Source organism: Giraffa tippelskirchi, chromosome 12 (assembly GCF_054371585.1).
Source record: "Giraffa tippelskirchi isolate mGirTip1 chromosome 12, T2T-mGirTip1v1.2.pri, whole genome shotgun sequence".
NCBI lineage: Eukaryota > Metazoa > Chordata > Mammalia > Artiodactyla > Giraffidae > Giraffa > Giraffa tippelskirchi.
This window is the reverse complement of record NC_137286.1, coordinates 38,440,645-38,460,067: the sequence shown is the minus strand read 5'-3', so window position 1 is coordinate 38,460,067 and position 19,423 is coordinate 38,440,645. Positions and strand designations below refer to the sequence as shown.

Sequence of the window (19,423 nt, the reverse complement as noted above, 5' to 3'; positions counted from 1 at the left end):
TCTGAAGCTTCTAACTACCTGCCAGTAAAGATTCAAGAGCTTGGTTCTAACATCTCAGAGGGAGCTGAATCCTGCCAACAACCGTGGGAGGGAGCCTGGAAGTAGGTCGTTCTCCCATGAAGCCTTCAGATGAGACCCCAGCCCTGGCAGACATCCTGATTGTGATGGCATGTGAGAACCCCTGAGCTGTGTAAACCAGATAAATTGTGCCTGGATTCCTGACCCACAGAAATGATGAGATGATAACTGTGGGATTTTCTGCTTTTGTTTTTGTCTTCTTGGCATGTGGGGATCTCAGTTCCCTGACTAGGAATTGAACCTGCGCCTTCTACCATGGAAGTGCAGTGTCTTAACCTCTGGATCACCAGGAAAGTCCCTCAAAACTGTTTTTTAAGCTACACATACTGCGATGACTTGAAGATAATTTATTATGTAGCAAGCAATAATTAACATACCCAGATTCCAACACCTGGGGCCATCTTTGCTCCTATTGATTATGACAAGGCACCTTGAAGTTCTCCTGCCCTTTTCTCAAGGCCTTTAAATTTACACTTCTCTACGAAGGAAAGCGGAGAAGGCAACGGCACCCTACTCCAGTACTCTTGCCTAGAAAACCCCATGGACGGAGGAGCCTGGTAGGCTACAGTCCATGGGGTCGCTAAGAGTCGGACACGACTGAGTGACTTCACTTTCACTTTTCCCCTTCATGCACTGGAGAAGGAAATGGCAACCCACTCCAGTATTCTTGCCTAGAGAATCCTAGGGACGGTGGAGCCTGGTGGGCTGCCGTCTATGGGATCGCACAGAGTCGGACATGACTGAAGCGACTTAGCAGGAAGGAAAGATCTCCAGTATCAGCCTCCTGGCACCCCTTCCTCTGCTGGAAAACACCTCTCCAGCTTCTTGTTGGAAAACAACACCTTCCTTGCCTTGGACTCGCTACGTCCCAACACTTAGCTTGAGTCCAGACTGTCTTCTTCTTCCTTGATGGATTCCAATCCCAGAGCTCGATGCTGGCATTCTGAGCCTGACCCAGGCAGCAGACCTTTTATCACTGCTGTGTTTGATGCTTGGTCTATGGCATTCTTGACCCCATATGACACCCACTCAGATCAAACCGTCTTAGCAGCCTTGCCGGATGGCCCGAGTCCCTCTGTGACCAGTACACAGCCAGGTTCCCAACTGGGTCCTGGTGGCCAGCCCTGGCTGTGGCTCCCCAACTGCTCTGCTCAGGCTTTTCGTGTCACTGACCCTCCCAATGCCACCCCCTGAGGAGGCACACACCATCTCTCAAAGGCCTGTGCCAAATTCTGAGCTCCTTCTCCTATCTTTCCAGGGGACAGGGGTCGGGGGTGGGTGGGGAGGACTTACGGATGGGCTAGTTCTTCAGGGGAGATGTGAGCACAGTGGGTCCAAGAAGAGTTTGGCACCAGAACCCCCCTCAGTGGCACCGCAGTGACTCACAAGGCAGTGGGGGATGGGACGTGGGTCAGAAACAGCTCTCAGGCCCTTTCAGCAAGGATGAAGCAGACTGTTGACTTGGAGCCAGGAAAATAAGAGTAAAAGTCCCTTTCTCTGGCTTCCAGGGAAAGTCACAGACAGACACTAACCCACTCATCCAATCTGTCCTCATCTCAAGCTTTCTGCTCTCACCACTTTCTAGTCCAGAATCTTTACTTTAAAAAATATTTATTGAATGGATGAGCCCCTCACACGTTATGTGAAGCAAAAGAATCTGGATGCAAAAGAGTAAATGCTGTGTACCTCTTTTAGACGGCTTTTTAGAATAGACAGAGCTCGGCTAATGCGAAAAAAAGAAAAAGTCCTACTAGTCACCTCTGGTTGGTGAGTGATTGCCTGGTGAGAGATAAAGAACTTTCTGGACTAATGGAGATGTTCTCTGTCCTGAGTGTATGTATTTGCTAAAATGATAAGCCAACTCTGTGGTTCTGTCACTATGCCATTTTCACATATGTAAATTTTATCTCCAATAAAAGTAAAAAAAAAAAAATTAAACCAGGGGCATGGAGTGGGTGAGGTTACAGAAGCAGAAATAGCAGAACAGTAATGAGGGTGTGCGGATAAGTGTTTTTGAGGGGAGGAACCACCTTTTACTTCTTTGCATTCCTCCCAAAACTTAGCCCTACAGTGCTCAGTAAACATTTGTTCAAAGTATTTATTTAGAAAATAAGTATCTCCTTATAAAACTTGCCCATATTATACATATATATATTTATAGACTGAATGTTTGTGTCTACTCCTGTGTTTAGTTGCTCAGTCATGTCTGACTCTTTGTGACCTCACGGACTGTAGCCTGCCAGGCTCCTCTGTCCATGGGATTCTCCAGGCAAGAATACTGGAGTTGGTTGCCATTTCCTACTCCAGGGGATCTTCCTGACCCAGTGATGGAACCTGAGTCTCTTGTGTCTCCTGCACAGGCAGGTACTCTTTACTACTAGCACCACCTAGGAAGGCCCCCCCGCTCCAAATTCTATGTTTAGATTGTAACCTGTAATATTGAGGGTGTTAGGAGGAGTCTTTGGGAGGTGGTTAGGTCATGAGGGTGGAGCCCTCACAGGTAGGATTAGTGCCCTTATAAAAGGGGCCCCCAGAGAGCCCTCTTGCTTCCTCTCCCAGGTGAGAAAACAGAGAGAAAGCAGCCATCTATGAATCAAGAAGCTCTCGCCAGTCACTGAATCTGCCAGCACCTTGATCTTGGATGTCCCAGAATCCAGAACTGTGAGAAATAAATATTTGTCTTTAAACGCCACCTTGTTGAAGTTATTTTGTTGTAACAACTCAAATGTATAAAGATATATGCAGATTTATGAATATATCAAGAATTCTTTCTCAAAGTATTGAACTAAATGATTAATTGTTACTGGGACATGCTGTTTTATGAAAGGAAATAAAAAATTGGTAAAATTTGAACATAACTTTTCAGTTATTTAATTTTGTGACATGCCAATTCAGTGTATTTCCTGTTTGACAAATTCTGTCTGTATTATTTTTGGTATCTGTCCTCATGCAAACCATCCATATGCTGAGTTGGTTGTAGGGGAAACATTTGTTCTAACAGAGTTCTTGGGACTTGAGCTGAATCAGAACCCACTAAGGCATTTGGAGAACCATCATTCTTAGGAGCTGACCACAAATGAGAGAAACTATATGTATCTATTGGGCTTGTCAGGTGGCTCAGTGGTAAAGAATCCACCTGCCAATGCAGGAGATGTGGGTCCAATCCTTGGGTCAGGAAGATCCCCTGGAGAAGGAAATGGCAACCCACTCTAGTATTCTTGCCTGGGAAATTCTACAGACAGAGGAGCCTGGCAGGCTACATTCCAGGAGCTTGCAAAGAGCTGGCCACAGCTGAGCACACAAAGAAGCATTAGAACACATTTTAGGGGGTCAATACATGATTCTTAACCTCCATTGAGATGTTAGAATTTTACCACTGAAATGCAGAGTTATCTGGGAGGCTCCGAAAGTGCAGAGTTGGGGCTCCAATAAAGAACAAAACACCATTACAGATGAACCTATTTCCAAGGCATAGAGACGCAGATTTAGAGAAAGGACTTGTAGACACAGGAGGGTAAGGAGAAGGTAGGATGTACTGAGAGAGTAGCACTGACATATATACACCACCATGTGTAAAACAGCACAGGAAGCTCAGCTCAGTGCTCTGTGATGATCTAGAGGTGTGGGATGGGGGCAGGGATGGGGAAGAGGTTCAAGAGGGAAGGGATATATTTATATATATATATATATATATATATATATATGATTCACTTTGTTGTACAGCAGAAATTGACACATTGTAAAGCAATTATCCTCCAGTTTAAAAGAACAATACCCCAGGAAAGTAGGGAGTGTGCTCCCACAGCATCAAGGGCCTACGATAACTGTGCTCTCCAAGAACTGTTCTTTCTATACTATGAAACAACCCAAGAAGCCACACAGCGACCTAGGTATGTCCTCAGAAATATGGGCATCAGCATGACAATTTGTGAAAGGCTTTCCCAGTGGCTCAGCAATAAAGAATCTGTCTACCATCAGGAGGTGCAGGAGACCTGGGTTTGATCTGTGGGTTGGGAAGATGCCCTGGAGAAGGGAATGGCAACCCATCCCAGTATTCTTGCCTGGAGAATCCCATGGACAAAGGAACCTGGCAGGCTACAGTCCATGGGGTTGCAAAGAGTCGGACACGACTGAGGACACAAGATGATTTCTAAAGGCTCAGGGGTCAGGGTGGAATCAGATCTACACAGGAGGAAGAAATCTAAAAAGAAAAAGGCAGGACTTTTGAAAGGCTGCAAACACACTGGGAATGTGAACATACTTGTTAAATAATTGAAGACTTTCCAGATCCTCCGGCTCAAGGACTCTGTGAAGTTTTTCAGGCTGAGCTCCAGCCTTTGCCTTCTGCTCTGCAGCAGCTGTGTCTTGCAGGGCCCCGCGGGTCCTCTCTGAGTCAGAACAGAACCAGGAGTCAAAGTCTGGCGAGACGCTGGCTCACCTGTCACTGCCCGCTTCCCTTCCCTTAAGTCGTCTGTCGCTAGAGACGTGGCCGTTTAAATGGCACAGAAAAGGACAAACAGGGTTCGGGCCAGATTTTGCTGACTAGACACCTATTAGTTCAGTGAAACATGGTTCATGCTTAGTCCTTCAAAATAAACAGTCTCTCACTTGCAGGGGCTCGAAGAGATGGGCTGGCTTTCAGAAGCCTATGTTGCTATCTTCCTGGGTACAGAACTCTGGAGTCAGTACTTACATTCCTTACGATATGGAATGTTTGTTTCATGGAAACAAGGAAGGAAGAAGAAGAGGAAGGCGGAACGAGAATCCCTTTCTCAGGTGGCTTCCTGCGAGCCGCTGACCCAGGACAGGCATGGCCTGGTGGGGTTGGGAGGTACAGTCACATGAGGTTCACCAGGGAAGCTCGTCTTCTCCCTCTCCAGGGCCTGGTTCAAATCGTTACGCCTGATCAACCTGTCTGAGACTTTGTTCTTGGCCAGCATCTTTGTCCCACCTCCCATCTGTCATAAGAGGCCATCTTCCCTGGCAAAGAGCTGATGGCACCCAATTAAACCTTCTGTGGGGGCCCTTCAGCATCCGAGGCCACTCACCAACCTCTCTGCCCACCTCTGCCTGCCCTGGCCCTCGCTCACGTGCCCCACTCCCTCACATGCCCACTCACATGCACTTCCTCCACCCTCCCAGCACTGGTCTCAAACCTACCAGTTGCTGATGTGTTGTGGTCTGTGCGGCCACAGGGAATCCCATCATCCTGGAAGAGCTCCCTCAGGAGCTGGGCTGAGGGAGAGGCTGGCTCTGCTCACACTTAGTGGTCTTTTCAGCTCTAGGGCCTGCCTCTCTGGCCTGTGCACAAGGATGGGAACAGGAGAAATGGGGCGGCCACCTTAAGGGGCCATAGGGATGAGTCTCTCTCCTTATGTGGGGGCTTCTCTCCTGTAATTAAGAGTGTCAGGCACCCTTCATTTCTATGGGCACAAATGACCGTTACAAGTCCTCCCACAAACAACATTACAATGTGGACTTAGGACTTCCCTGGTGGCACAATGGATAAGAACCTGCCTGCCAATGCAGGGGACACGGGTTTGATCCCTGGTCCAGAAAGAATCCACACGCCAAGGAGTAGCTAAGCCCATGTGTCACAACTACTGAGCCTGTGCTCTGGAGCCTGTGCTCTGCAACAAGAGAAGCCACCACACTAAGACTTCTGCACACAGCAACAAGGAGTAGCCCCCACTCACTGCAACTAGAGAAAGCCTGTGCACAGCAACAAAGATCCAGCACAGCCAGACATAAATAAATAAAACTTATTTTTAAAATGCGGGCATAAAACACCATTGTGCTCTTGGGCCCCACATCGCACTAGCTGCTGATACGGAGTGAAATACAGTAACTTCTGGCCTTCACCTTTATACTGATTAGGTCATTTTTCCTTTGCATTTGCTCTGAAGCATAACTGCTGACTGGGATGCTTTCTTGCGTGGTCACGCTGGGACGTGTTTGTTTATAGTATGTATGTCTAATGATGGCAGTTGGCCCTGTGTATATAAGAAGAATGGAAAGGCCTCCTAGGCTTTTGCACATTCTAGTCCCACTTAAGGAGACCAGTTACTTTTAAAGGGAGATGTCATGATCGGCCATCATAAAGCAGCTCCTTCTGGGGACCCACAGAGGGCGAGCCCCACAGTTGGGTCACCCCATACTGGAAGAAAGCAAACCTCTGTAAAGAACTTGCAGAAGAGCTTGAAATTGTTACCTAGGGAACCAGCTATAGAGGTTACTTTAAAACTCTTAAATCCTGACCATCCATATGGAATTCAATTAGCAAAAGACATTGAACATTTTAGAATTTGATTTTTGAAAAATAATCCCTCCAGTTAAATTCTTGAAAATGTATTGCTGTGTTTATACACACACACACACACACACACACACACACACACACACACACACACACACACACTAATTTTAATTTTCGAGGAGTTTTAGGCTTGTGTAGAAGTTGCAAAAATAATACAGACATCCCTCATGTATCTTTCACTCTACTTCCTCTAATATATTGTTTTGCATAATCTTAGTTACAATATCAAATAGTCAACCATCTAAACCAAAAAGCTGATACTGGCACTGTACTAATCCATAGATGTTATTCAGATTGTACTACTTTTTACATGCACTCTTTTTTGTGTATTTTTGGTTTTTTGCTTTTTGTGGTTGTTGTATAGTTCTATGGCTTCCCTGGTGGCACTAGTGGTAAAGAGCCTGTCTGCCACTGCAGGAGACAGAAGAGGCGGCAGTTTGATCCCTAGGTCAGGAAGATCCCCTGGAGAAGGAAATGGCAACCCACTCCAGTATTCTTGCCTGGAGATCCCCATGGACAGAGGAGCCTTGTGGGCTAGGGTCCATGGGGTCTCAGTGACTTGGCACGCAAACAGGCATATAGTTCTATAAAATGTTATCATTGATACAGATTTGCATAACCACAGTCACTCCTATTCCCTTTACTTGCAGCCCTGGACAATCACAAATCTATTTTCTGTCTCTATGGAGTTATCTCTTTTGGACCTTTCATATGATTGGAATCATACAATATGTGGCATTTTGTAACTGGCTTATTTCTTTTAGCATAAAGTTTTCAAGGCCCATCCATGTTACAGTATCTTTTAGGCCTTCATTACTATTTATGTCAGAGTAATATTCCATTGTACAAGTTTACCATATTTTGTTTATTCACTCATCACTTGATGGTCATTTGGATCATTGCTTCTTGGCTATCATGAACAATGCTGTTGCAAACATTCTCATACAGGTTTTTTCTGTGGACATATGTTTTTACTTCTCATGGGAACATACCAAGCAGTAGAATCCTGGTCATATGGTAACTCTTACATTTTGAGGAACCATTGCAACTTGTGTGCCTTCACATGTAGAATGAAAGCTCAGGCCAGCTTCCATGAACAGAACCTTAATCTATTAATGTTTTGGTGGTGGTTTAGTCACTAAGTCATGTCTGACACATGACCCCCATGGACTGCAGCCTGCCAGGCTCCTCTGTCCATGGGATTTCCCAGGCAAGAATACTGGCGTAGGTTGCCATTTCCTTCTCCAGGGGATCTTCCCCACCCAGAGATTAAACCCACATCTCCTGCATTGCAGGCAGATTCTTTACTGACTGAGCCACCAGAGAAGTTCAATGAATATTTTATGCTTTGCAATTAAAAGTCCCCTCGTTAAAATCAGAAAGGTGAAAATCATTCTATCAGACAACTGAAATCACCCTCTAGGCTGTGTTGTGTAAAGTTTTATGTGATGCCACAGACATTTATTTCTGTATCATCAGTACTGGAAAGGAGTACTGAAAGAAGTACTGGATCTTTTTATTAAAATAAAAATCAATGCTCCTTTTTTTTTTTTTGGCGTGTAGCGGGGCACGTGGGATCCTAGTTCCCTGTCTGACAAGGGATCTAACACACGTCCCTTGCAGTGGAAGAAAAGTGTCTTCATCACTGGACCACCAGGAAAGTCCCTGAAACTCATTCTTAAAAAGCGTGGTTGTGGTACCAGATATTTTGATTAGACCATCATTCATCCTTCTTACCACTTCTCAGAGCAAAGCGTGTTCTTACCTTGGAAGTAAAGAAAAAAGCAGGTGAGCAGGTAAGGGCAGAATTCCTCCAGATGAGAGCAAAAAGCACAGAACGCCTCCGGCCCTTTGGAGCCCAGCTTCAGGAAGAAAGCGTCCACTCTCTGCTGATAGCCAGCCCGGGAGAGGATCTGGGTGCCCTCCTGCAGAGAGAACAGGCCATCGTACACCAGATGTGGGAGCACCGAGCCCACGTCCAGGGCCCGCAGCGCCCTCTCTCGGTAACTCCCGGGGATCTCCGCGAGCAGCTGGGCCCGCCTCTCCCTTTCTCTCCGTGCCCTCGGCTCGCAGTGATAGAACCAAGAGCCAACGCCTCTCTCTGCTGCCCTGGCACGCGGAGGGCCCGAGAAACCGCTCCCTCCGGGGCCTGGCGGCTCCTCGGCCTCCGCGGGCACCGTCCATACCGAGCGGGCATCTGCAGGCCGACTCATCCCGCCGTCTGAAGAGACTGCAGGTCTGCGGGGAGGGCTGGGATTAAACCTGTAGTGCTGGCGGTCGTGCCCTAAGAGGATTGCGCTGCACCGTGAACCCCTTGCGGGGGTGAACATGAAAAGATGAGCCAGAGGCAGCCTGACTGAATCCCCTCCCGCTGAAATTCCTCCTCCGGTTCCCAGGTGAGCACTCTCATCCCACCCCAGGTGACCCCTACATCGCCACCCCCACGCTCCCCACCATAACACATTTACAGGTGACTTGGAAAATACAGAACGCAGTTATATACAGTTCCACTATTGTTGTTGTTCAGTTGCTCAACCGTTTCAGGCTCTCTGCGACCCCACGGATTGCAGCACTCCAAGCTTCCATGTCCTCCATTATCTCCTGGAGTTTACTCCAATTCATGTCCACTGAGTTGGTAATGCTATCTAACCATTTCATCCGCTGCGCCCCCTTCTTCTCCTGCCCTCAGTCTTTCCCAGCATCAGGGTCTTTTCCAATGAGCCAGCTCTTCACATCAGGTGACCAAAGTATTGTAGCTTAAGCTTTAGCATCAGTCCTTCCAATGAATATTCAGGGTTGATTTCCTTTAGGATTGACTGGTTTGATCTCCTTGCTGCCTTCTCCAACACCACAGTTTGAAAGCATCAGTTCTTCAGCACTCAGCCTTCTTTATGGTCCTTGTTTATGGTCTCTCACATCCTCACATAACTACTGGAAAAACCATAGCTTTGACTACATACACCTTTGTTGGCAATGTGATGTCTCTGCTTTTTAACATGCTGTCTGGTCTTGTCTTAGCTTTTTTTCCAAGGAGCTGCTGCTGCTGCTAAGTCACTTCAGTCGTGTCCGACTCTGTGCGACCCCATAGACGGCAGCCCACCAGGCTCCTCCGTCCCTGGGATTCTCCAGGCAAGAATACTGGAGTGGGTTGCCATTTCCTTCTCCAGTGCATGAAAGGGAAAAGTGAAAGTGAAGTCGCTCAGTGGTGTCCGACTCCCAGCGACCCCATGGACTGCAGCCTACCAGGCTCCTCCGTCCATGGGATTTTCCAGGCAAGAGTAATGGAGTGGGGTGCCATTGCCTTCTCCGTTCCAAGGAGCAAGCATCTTTAATTTCCTGGCTGCAGTCACCAATTTGCCTTGATTCATGGACCTAATATTCCAGGTTCCTATGCAATACTGTTCTTTACAGCATCTGTAAAGTTCTTTACAGGACTTTACCTCCATCACCAGTCACATCCACAACTGGGTATTGTTATATTGTCACTCTGCTTATTTAATATATGCAGAGTACATCATGCGAAATGCCAGGCTGGATGAAGCACAAGCTGGAATCAAGATTGCTGGGAGAAATATCAATAACCTCAGATATGCAGATGACACCACCTTTATGGCAGAAAGTGAAGAAGAACTAAAGAGCCTCTTGATGAAAGTGAAAGAGGAGAGTGAAAAAGTTGGCTTAAAACTCAACATTCAGAAAACTAAGATCATGGCATCCAGTACCATCACTTCATGGCAAATAGATGGGGAAATAATGGAAACAGTGAGAGACTTTATTTTTTTGGACTCCAAAATCACTGCAGATGATGGCTGCAGCCATAAAATTAAAAGACACTTTCTCCTTGAAAGAAAAGTTATGACCAACCTAGACAGCATATTAAAAAGCAGAGACATTACTTTGCCAACAAAAGTCCATCTAGTCAAAGGTATGGTTTTTCCAGTAGTCATGTATGGATGTGAGAGTTGGACTATAAAGAAAACTGAGTGCTGGAGAATTGTTGCTTTTGAACTGTGGTGTTGCACAAGACTCTTGCAAGTCCCTTGGATTGCAAGGAGATCCAACCAGTCAATCCTAAAAGAAATCAGTCCTGAATATTCACTGGAAGGACTGATACTGAAAATCCAATACTTTGGCCACCTGATGCAAAGAACGGACTCATTGGAAAAGACCCTGATGCTGGGAATGATTGAAGGTGGGAGGAGAAGGGGGCGACATAGGATGACATGGTTGGATGGCATCACCAACTCGATGCATATGAGTTTGGGTAAGCTTCGGGAGTTGGTGATGGACAGGGAGGCCTGGCATGCTGCAGTCCATGGGATCGAAAAGGGTAGTACACTACTGAGCGACTGAACTGAACTATAGTCACCATCCACAGTAATTTTGGAGCCCCAAAAAATAAAATCTGCCACTATTTCCATTTCTTCCCCATCTGTTTGTCATGAAGTGATGGGATTTGATGCCATGATCTTAATTCCACCATATATTACAATATTTTTTAAGTAGATAAATTAAGATTTTTAGTTGGAGTTTCAATATCAAACCCTCAAAAATTAATAGAATGAATAGACAGAAAAGTAGAAGGATATAGCAGAACTGGAAAGCACTGTGAACCAATTCATCATAATAAAGATGTATACAATTTTCACACAACAGTAGGATACAAATTCTATTCAAGTTCCCATATACTATAAACCAGGAGGTACTGGTACATATACAGGGACATAAAAGAAGGTGCCAAAATTTCATGGTCTAAAGATAATGAAATCATACAGAGTCCGTTCTCTTATCATTATGGAATTATGTTAGAAATCAATATCAAAAGATATCTGAAAATAACCCACACATTTATAAGTGCAGTGTGACATTTACCAAGAGAGATCTTTGACTTAGCCATTGAAAGCCTCAATAAAGTTAAAGACTGAAAAAACACAGATGGTGATTGTGAGAAGAAAGCGTTTAAATGAGAAATTAATATCAAAGATACTTTAAAAATCCAAGTCCAAATGATTATTTTTAACATCACAAATGTAACAGGCTCATGGTCTGTATGAAGGGTCTCCTTGTGACAGTGGAAGCTGTGTCAGGACCTGGCTGCTGATCTCTCTGGCCTTCTCTGTGCCCTCGTGTGGGGTTGGACACAGCCTGACAACCAGCCTGCCTGCAGATTTTGGACAGGGCATTTCAGTTTTCCCAAACTGTTCGCTAAGTGCTATTTCTTAGTACATGGTTTCTTTTCTTTCAGAAATTGGGACACCTCATTTGTAGCAACATGGATGGACCCAGAGATTGTCATACTGAGTGAAGTAAGACAGACAGAGAATGAGAAATATCATATGACATCCCTTATATGTGGGATTTAAAAAGAAATGATACAAATAAACTTAGTTACAAAACTTACTCGCAGACTTAGAGGACGAACTTATGGCTGCCGAGGGGAAGGGATAGTTAGGGAGTTGAGGACGGACATGTGGTGGTTTAGTCGCTCAGTCGTGTCCGACTCTTTGCGACCCCATGGGCAGTAGTCTGCCAGGCTCCTCTGTCCACGGGATTCTCCAGGCAGAAATACTTGAGTGGGTTGCCATTTCCTTCTCCAGGGAGGATGAACATGTACACACTGCTACATTTAAAATGGATAACAAACAAGGACCTCCTGTATAGCACAGGGAACTCTGCTCAATGTTATATGACAGCCTGGATGAGAGGGGAGTTTGGGGGAGAATGAATACATTGTATGTATAGCTGAGTCCCTTCACCATTCACCTGAAACTATCGCAAAATTGTTAATCTAGTATAACCCAATACAAAATAAAAAGTTCAAAAGAAAAAAAAAGAAATTGGGACACTTCTGTGTGATGACTTGGTTAAATGATCCGGTCTCATAGATGACCCCTCCCTTCTGATCCAGCCCTGGTGTTCAATTAATGGATCAGATTAGAAGAGATTATTGCCAGGTTGGAAGAGTGCACGGCCATAAGCCATGCCTCATTGAGGATTGTATAATATGATTACTCTACCTGCTGGAGCCCCGAGGCCCTAGTGACCTCGGGATGCTCCCTGGTTGCGTCTGAAGGGGACCTGTTCTTCTCTGGTCTGTCCCTCTTCCTTTACCCGTGAGATGAAGTATGGCCTCAGGGTCCTTTTCCTGCTCACATCACTCATCTTCTCTCTAAAAGTCACTCTAAGATCATTCACCCAAGAAGAACCTACTCATAGCACAGCGAACTCTACTCAATACTCTGTAATAACAATACTCAGTAATAACCTGTATAGGAAAAGAGTTTGAAAAAGAGTGGATGCATGTATATGCATAACTGAATCACTTTGCTGTACTCCTGAAACTAATACTATATTGTAAATCAACTATACTCCAATACATTTTTTTTTTTTTAAACAAAACAGATCATTTCCAGGTGAAGAGAAAAGATTTAAAGAAGCCTGACTTTCTAAAACTTTTTTTCCGGTTAGGAAATTGATAAAAAAAAGGTCTGCTATTCTCTAATATCCCTGCCAGTTCTGTTTATAGAAGCAAATAGATATTTTTCTACAATATCTGTGTGGAAGAGTTACTTTTCATAAATCCAAACACCCTTGCGGTTGTCTGGTGGTAGAGTCACAGAAGACTTCCTGGTTTTGCTTCTGACCTCGTGTGTGACCTTGAGAAAATAATTCTGTGTCATCATACTCATTTGTGTTAACCATGTTTTCCTGGTGTTTTGCTATCTTGGGGCCTTGCTGACTCTGAAGAGATGGCCTCCTTCCCCTTGAGGGCTGGCCAGGTCCTAGAGACAGAAGAGGACTTGCCTGCAAGCATGCCTTTTATAGGCAAGTTACCAATCTAAAAGCCACACCCCCCACACCTCCTTTATGGGATCCTTACACCTGGGGCCACACTCCACCTGCCCTAATCACTACAAGGCCAGAAAACTAGGCACAGACTGTCTGCCCCACAGGCTGCTGAATGTACTCAAACTAGCCCATTGTAAGCCTGCTTACTAAACCTCACCCATTCCTCCCTGCAGAAACCACATAAAGGCTCTTATCCACATCTGCTTCCTGCTCCTCCAGTCTCCTGATGGACCCCATGATTCCCCACGTGGCCTTGCCTGAAACAGAGCACCCTCTCCTCTTGGAAACTGTAGGTGACAGACCACCTTTTCAATGGTCTCCTGATCTGTTGGCCTCACCCTGCCTGAGTAACAGTAAACTCCATATTTTAAAACATCTATTGAAAGTACAAAGCTGGAGCTGAATTGTGACGACTGTAAAGCATTTTGAGTGTTGTTAGAACAGGACCAGATGACATAGAATCTGACTCCTTTCTTCAGCACCAGCAGCAAAGGTCATGAGCCCCACGCTGAAACTTCTAAGGGAACCAGTGCCATCTTGTGGTATTTGGTAGTCTCTCAGGCGATTTCTTTTCCTTCATACAGCAGTCCCCAATCGTTTTGGCACCAGGCACAGGTTTCACAGGGCTACCTTGGTGGCTCAGATGGTAAAGAATCTGCATGCAATGCAGGTGACCCGGGTTCGATCCCTGGGTTGGGAAGATTCCCTGGAGAAGGGAAAGGCAACCTATTCCAGTATTCTTGCCTGGAGAATCCCATGGATAGAGGAGCCTAGGGGGCTATAGCCCATGGGGTCTCGGAGAGTTGGATATGACTGATCGACTTTCACCGGTTTCACGAAAAGAATTTTTCCACTGACCAGAGAGTGGGGCTGGTTTTGGGATGATTCAAGTGCATCACATTTATTGTGCCCTTTGTTTCTATTATTACCACATTGTGATATATAATGAAATAATTGTACCACTCACTATAGTGTGGAATCAATGAGAGCCCTGAGCTTGTTTCCTGCAACTGGAGGGTCCCACCTAGGGGTGATGGGAGACAGTGACACCCCGAGTGTGTTGCTTATGTCCAGTCTACTCTGGAATCTCATGTTGGTTGCTGTCACTGCAGAAAACTGTGCTTCACAAAGATGGGATACTGGAAATGGAAGCTGGCTTTTCAGTACTTTTGTGGTAATCTCAGGATATTCTGCCTTGAATTTAATCCAGAATGTATGGAGATTTGAAGCTATCTCAAACATGTGTGTTGCCGGCTAAGTCGCTTCAGTCATATCCGACTCTTTGTGACCTCTTTGTAGCCTGTCAGGCTCCTCTGTCCATGAGATTCTACAGACAAGAATACTGGAGTAGGTTGCCATGCCCTCCATAAGGGGATCTTCCCTAATCCAGGGATTGAACCCATGTCTCCTGTGGCTCCTGCATTGCAGGCAAATCCTTTACTGCTGAGTCACCAGGGAAGTCCCATTTCAAACATACCCTGACCTTAACCCTAACTCTGACCTGCTGTGCAGCCTGGTTCCTAACAGGCCACAGGGACCCCTGTCTTAACAGACCTTATTTTTTAGAGCAGTTCTAGGTTCGCAGCAAAGTTGAACAGAAAGTACAGAGCATCCCATGTACCCGCTGCCCCCCCACCACAGCCTCCCCCTCACCCATTATCAACATCCCCCATCAGAGGGGTACTTTGGTTACAAGGATGAATCTACATTGACATGTAATTATCGCCCAGAGTGCATAGTTCACTCTTGGTGTTTCAGATCCTGTCGGTTTGGAAAATGCATAATAACATGTGTTCGTCATTACAACATCAGATGGAGCTTCATTGCACTAACATCCTCTGTGCTCCACCTACTCATCCCTCCCTCTACTCTTGATCATGTAACCTCTCTTTGCTCCAGTTTCTCCACCTATAAATGGCTGTGTCTCTCAATATACGTATCTATTAAAGGAGTTCATTCTTGTGTAAAGATCTTAGAACAAGGTTTGCCACATCCCAAGCCGTAAGAATGTTAATAAAAACCAATTTGTGTTGCTTCTATGGGAGGGTGTGTGCTCATGGTTATGTGGGACACAAAGACCTAATGGCATTTGCCCTACCCTCGAGGCGCTAGCGTTTTTGTGCCATCAGATGTAAATCTCTGTAGCGATCTGAGTGCCCTGGTGCTGTGGCCTCTGCACTTGGCCAGCCTTCGCATGAGGCCAAAGAAGGTCAGTTCTCAATGGCCACTTTTTAGAATCTGGGGACAAATTAAAAGAATGGTGACTGCCAGCATTTGAGAGGGGAAAGACAAGAACCATTCTGGGAAGGGAGATGTTCCCAAGGTTTTGGACAATTTGCATTTTGGCAACATAATGGCGTGCTGCAGTCCATGGGGTCGCAAAGAGTCGGACATGACTAAGCGACTGAACTGAACATACTGGTAGCTCTGAAGGTACCTTGAACCTATTCAGGGCCAACGCCGCTCTACAGGCCAGCCTGCCGGTACCGGGAGGTCTCCCCCCAAAAGAGTGCCCAACCTGGATCCACCTGCCCCGTCCCTTCCTGGGCTCCTGGCCCCTCTTCACCGCCCCGCCCCTCGTTCCATAGCCCCGCCCTGCAGTGTACAACTGGCCCCACCCCTCCCACTGCCTCGTCTTCTTTACGGTACCTTTCACTCCGCCTCTTCTCTTCGCCCCGCCCCCTACAGGTCCTATGGACCCGCCTCGCTAGAGCCTATCGTCCCACCCCGGCTGTGCACACCTGGCTCCACCTTTCCACATGGCCCCGCCCCTACAGTTCCTAGAGCCCCGCCTCATACATCCGCCCCCCTCAGCTACTATCGCCCCGCTCCTGCGGTGCATGGCCGGCCCCACCCTTCCACATCGCCCCGCCCCTACAGTTCCTATAGCCCCGCCCAGTATCTGCGTCCCCGTCTGCTCCTATCGCCCCGCCCCTGCAGTGTACAACTGGTCCCACCCTGCCCTGGCGCCCCGCCCCCCAGTTTATACAGCGCCCGCCGTGCCCCGCCCCCGCAGTGCGCCCTTCGCTGTCCGCTGTCCACGCGTGGCGCCGGTGCGTGTGGGAGGCGAGGTTGCTGCCATGGCGGCCGAGGCCCTTGCGGCTGAGGCGGTGGCGTCGCGCCTGGCGCGGCAGGAGGAGGACATCCGCTGGCTGTGGGCAGAGGTCCACCGTCTGAGGGACGAGCAGCTGAACGCTCCAGATCGCTGCCAGGCCGAGGGGCCGTGCCTCACGCGCGAGGTGGCGCAGCTGCGGGCAGAGAACCGCGAACTGCGCCACCGCCTGCACCGTCTGCGGCTGTGCCTTGCGGAGGAGCTGAGCCACCAGGCGCGGCTGGAGAGCGCGGCGCGGGCGGAGGCGGGGCGCGCGGCGGCAGGCGCACAGGTAAGGAAGATGGGGCTGTCTGCCGGGCGGGGCGGGGCGGGGCGGGTGCGCTGCCGGCCGAGGGTTGAGCGGGCGGCAGTTGCGGGTGCGCTGAGGGCCAATGGGCAGCAGGAAGGTGCTGAGACCAGGCCTCCTCCCCGTCCCCCCCACGACCTCGCTCGGGCCCGGAGCCCACCGCAGGCCAGACACCCCAGGGCCGCTGCGTTTGCAGCGATCGCCAGGCTGACCTAAGGCAGTGATGTCTCAGCTCTTCTAAATTTTCCGCTACTCATTTTCTTCAGTGGCAGAAATAGGGTTCTCCTTTCTTTGAAAAAAATGCTGCGGTGTTTAAAACTCAGTGCTCTTTGCTTGGGCAGTAGACCAGTAGCTCCGTATAGAAACCCTTCCCTTCGTTCTGATTAATGGCTGGTCTGACCTGTTGACGACAGGTGGCTTGGGGTGTTTGGTCCTTGCCTTGTTTCGGGGTGGGGGGGAGGTCTGTCTTGAGATTTGCGTATTTAACCTTGTCACTTAATAATGTCTGAAAGATTGAGGGCACAAGGAGAAGGGGGCGACAGAGGGTGAGATGATTGCATGGCATCATCGACTCAATGGACGTAAGATTGAGTGAGCTCTGGGAGATGGTGAAGGACAGGGAAGCCTGGTGTGCTGCAGTCCATGGGGTTGCAAAGAGTCAGAGATGACTGAGCATGCATGCATGTTAGTGTTTTGATTCACTTACCTTCCAGTGATGTAGGGCATTTTAAGTTCTTACTGTGGCTCAGTAAGACTGTGGACGCTCCTCACTTTTTTGCCAGGGGACTGTGGTGTTCCTGGGTAACACCTTCCTGAAACAGTGCATTTAAAGTCGCTGGTGACAACTCTGCAACTGACTTCCAGGGACATTGTTTAAGATTTGGGGTGGGGGGAACAATTAAAGAGCAAAATCTAGTAAGTGCACTTAGCAAGAATGTGTGAAAGTGCACAATCAGGAAGCACTGAACCCCAGAAAACCACTTACCTGTTGAGGGTTGAAGGTGGTGGTCAGGAGAGCCTCTCACATGGGATACCTGCTGCATGCTGACCTGTCCCTCCCCTTCCTTAGGCTTCAAACGTGTTGCTCTTTGTGGTCATTGGTATGAGTTGTTTATTATTTCCGTTTGTTTGTCAGCCTCCACCTAGCCAAAGCCCAGAAGAGGACTTTAAAAAGAAGATCGAGCCTGACAATAAGGTAAGTCATTGCTGTGGAAATAATATAGAATACTACCTGTAATTTAAATATGCTTATATAGTTAATTGCCCAGGGGTGTGTGTGTGTGTGTGTTTGTGCTCAGTCATGTCCAACTCTTTGTGACTCCATGAACTGTAGCTCTGGAGCCTGGGAGCCACAACTACTGAGCCTGCATACCTACAGCCCATGCTCCGCAAGAGAAGCCACTGCAATGAGAAATCCATGCACCTATAATAGAGAGTAGCCCCCACTCACCAAAATTAGAGAAAAGCCTATGCAGCAAAAAAGACACAGCACAGCCAAAAATAAATAAATACAGATTTTTTATTTTTTAAAAGAAAGCTATCTTAGCTTAGAGAGATGAGACAGCCACACAGCCATAAAGCACTGCTTAGTCTAAGTTGAGACAGCAGAGCTTTTCTTTTGTGTTAAGGAAACTGGTTTTGTTGCTTTTTTAATATAAGTCATTACAGCAACTGGAGAGAACTGATAAAGCACATCAACATTTGGTAGGAGCAGAGGAAGAGTTCTTGGCCTCACAGGGGTCCCTAGAGTTGAGTTCAGACAAATAGGAGAAACAACTAGAGAACAAAGTCAGATAGTGTATCAGTAAGGGCTGAGTTATGTGGCTCTGTGCACACACTTGCTGAGTGTGCAGAGAAGGGCGATGCCAGTGGATATAGCAGTTGGAAGAAGAGGGCTTTGCGTGGCTCGGTGGTCAAGAACCTGCCTGCCAATGCAGGAGCCTCATTTTCAATCCCTGGATTGGGAAGATCCCCTAGAAAAGGAAATCCAGCATTCTTGCCCAGAGAATCCCAGGGGCAGAGGAGCTTGGTGGGCTACAGTCCATGGGGTCACAGAGGCAGACAGGAGCATGCAGACACTGAGTTGGGAGGGGGTCAGCCATGTGGAGGGGAGTCTCTAGAGGCTGGGAGTGAAAGCAGAGCCTAGGGGCTGGTGCAGGGGGATGCCCTGGGCCTGCTGAGGAGGGTGGGGCTTATTTAGAGCTGCTGCTACTGCTGCTGCTAAGTCGCTTCAGTCGTGTCCGACTCTGTGCGACCCCATAGACAGCAGCCCACCAGGCTCTGCCGTCCCTAGGATTCTCCAGGCAAGAATACTGGAGTGGGTTGCCATTTCCTCCTCCAATGCATGAAAGGGAAAAGTGAAAGTGAAGTCGCTCAGTCGTGTCCGACTCTTAGCGACCCCATGGACTGTAGCCTACCAGGCTCCTCTGTCCATGGGATTTTCCAGGCAAGAGTACTGGAGTGGGGTGCCATTGCCTTCTCCGATTTAGAGCTGAGCAGTTAGAAAAAAAGTGGGCTGTGTGTGTTAACCTTACCATATTCTTTATTCTGATGGCTTTCAGGTGAAGAATCCACCAAATTTTATGAAGGAAAGATTGAAGCTTTTTGAAATATTGAAGAAAGATCATCAGCTCTTACTTGCCACTTATGAAAAGAAGGGAGATTCAAGCGATGTGATCACAGTAAGAGTGGCTGATGGGAGAACAGTGAAAGGGCAAGCTTGGAAAACAACGCCTTACCAGGTGGCTGCTGAAATTAGGTAAAGCGTAGTGTGGAGCAGATA

At 47.4% G+C, this 19,423-nt stretch overlaps 2 protein-coding genes across 18 annotated transcripts in view; one reads left to right on the top strand and one right to left on the bottom strand.

Moving 5' to 3' along the window:
* The window catches only part of TJP1 (tight junction protein 1), a 338,414-nt gene extending 329,946 nt beyond the window's left edge, over positions 1-8,468 (bottom strand). For 6 of the 11 annotated variants that reach the window (XM_081546596.1, XM_081546601.1, XM_081546577.1 and 3 more), the window contains exon 1: positions 8,160-8,468. The gene's annotated coding sequence lies outside the window, so the exon portion shown is untranslated. Of the gene's footprint in view, positions 1-4,339; positions 4,467-8,159 lie in introns of all 11 variants that reach the window. The other 5 variants (XM_081546603.1, XM_081546595.1, XM_081546604.1 and 2 more) reach the window with 1 other exon arrangement.
* A 71-nt stretch (positions 8,469-8,539) lies between these two features.
* The window catches only part of TARS3 (threonyl-tRNA synthetase 3), a 50,481-nt gene continuing 39,597 nt past the window's right edge, over positions 8,540-19,423 (top strand). For 3 of the 7 annotated variants that reach the window (XR_014070292.1, XM_081546622.1, XM_081546626.1), the window contains exons 1-3: positions 16,258-16,626; positions 17,777-17,836; positions 19,203-19,399. Coding sequence is in view for 6 of the 7 variants with exons in the window: in XM_081546622.1 (XP_081402748.1) it covers positions 16,324-16,626; positions 17,777-17,836; positions 19,203-19,399 (560 nt within the window). In the remaining variant the exon portion in view is untranslated. Of the gene's footprint in view, positions 8,791-16,257; positions 17,055-17,776; positions 17,837-19,202; positions 19,400-19,423 lie in introns of those variants that run through there. The other 4 variants (XM_081546628.1, XM_081546623.1, XM_081546624.1 and 1 more) reach the window with 4 other exon arrangements.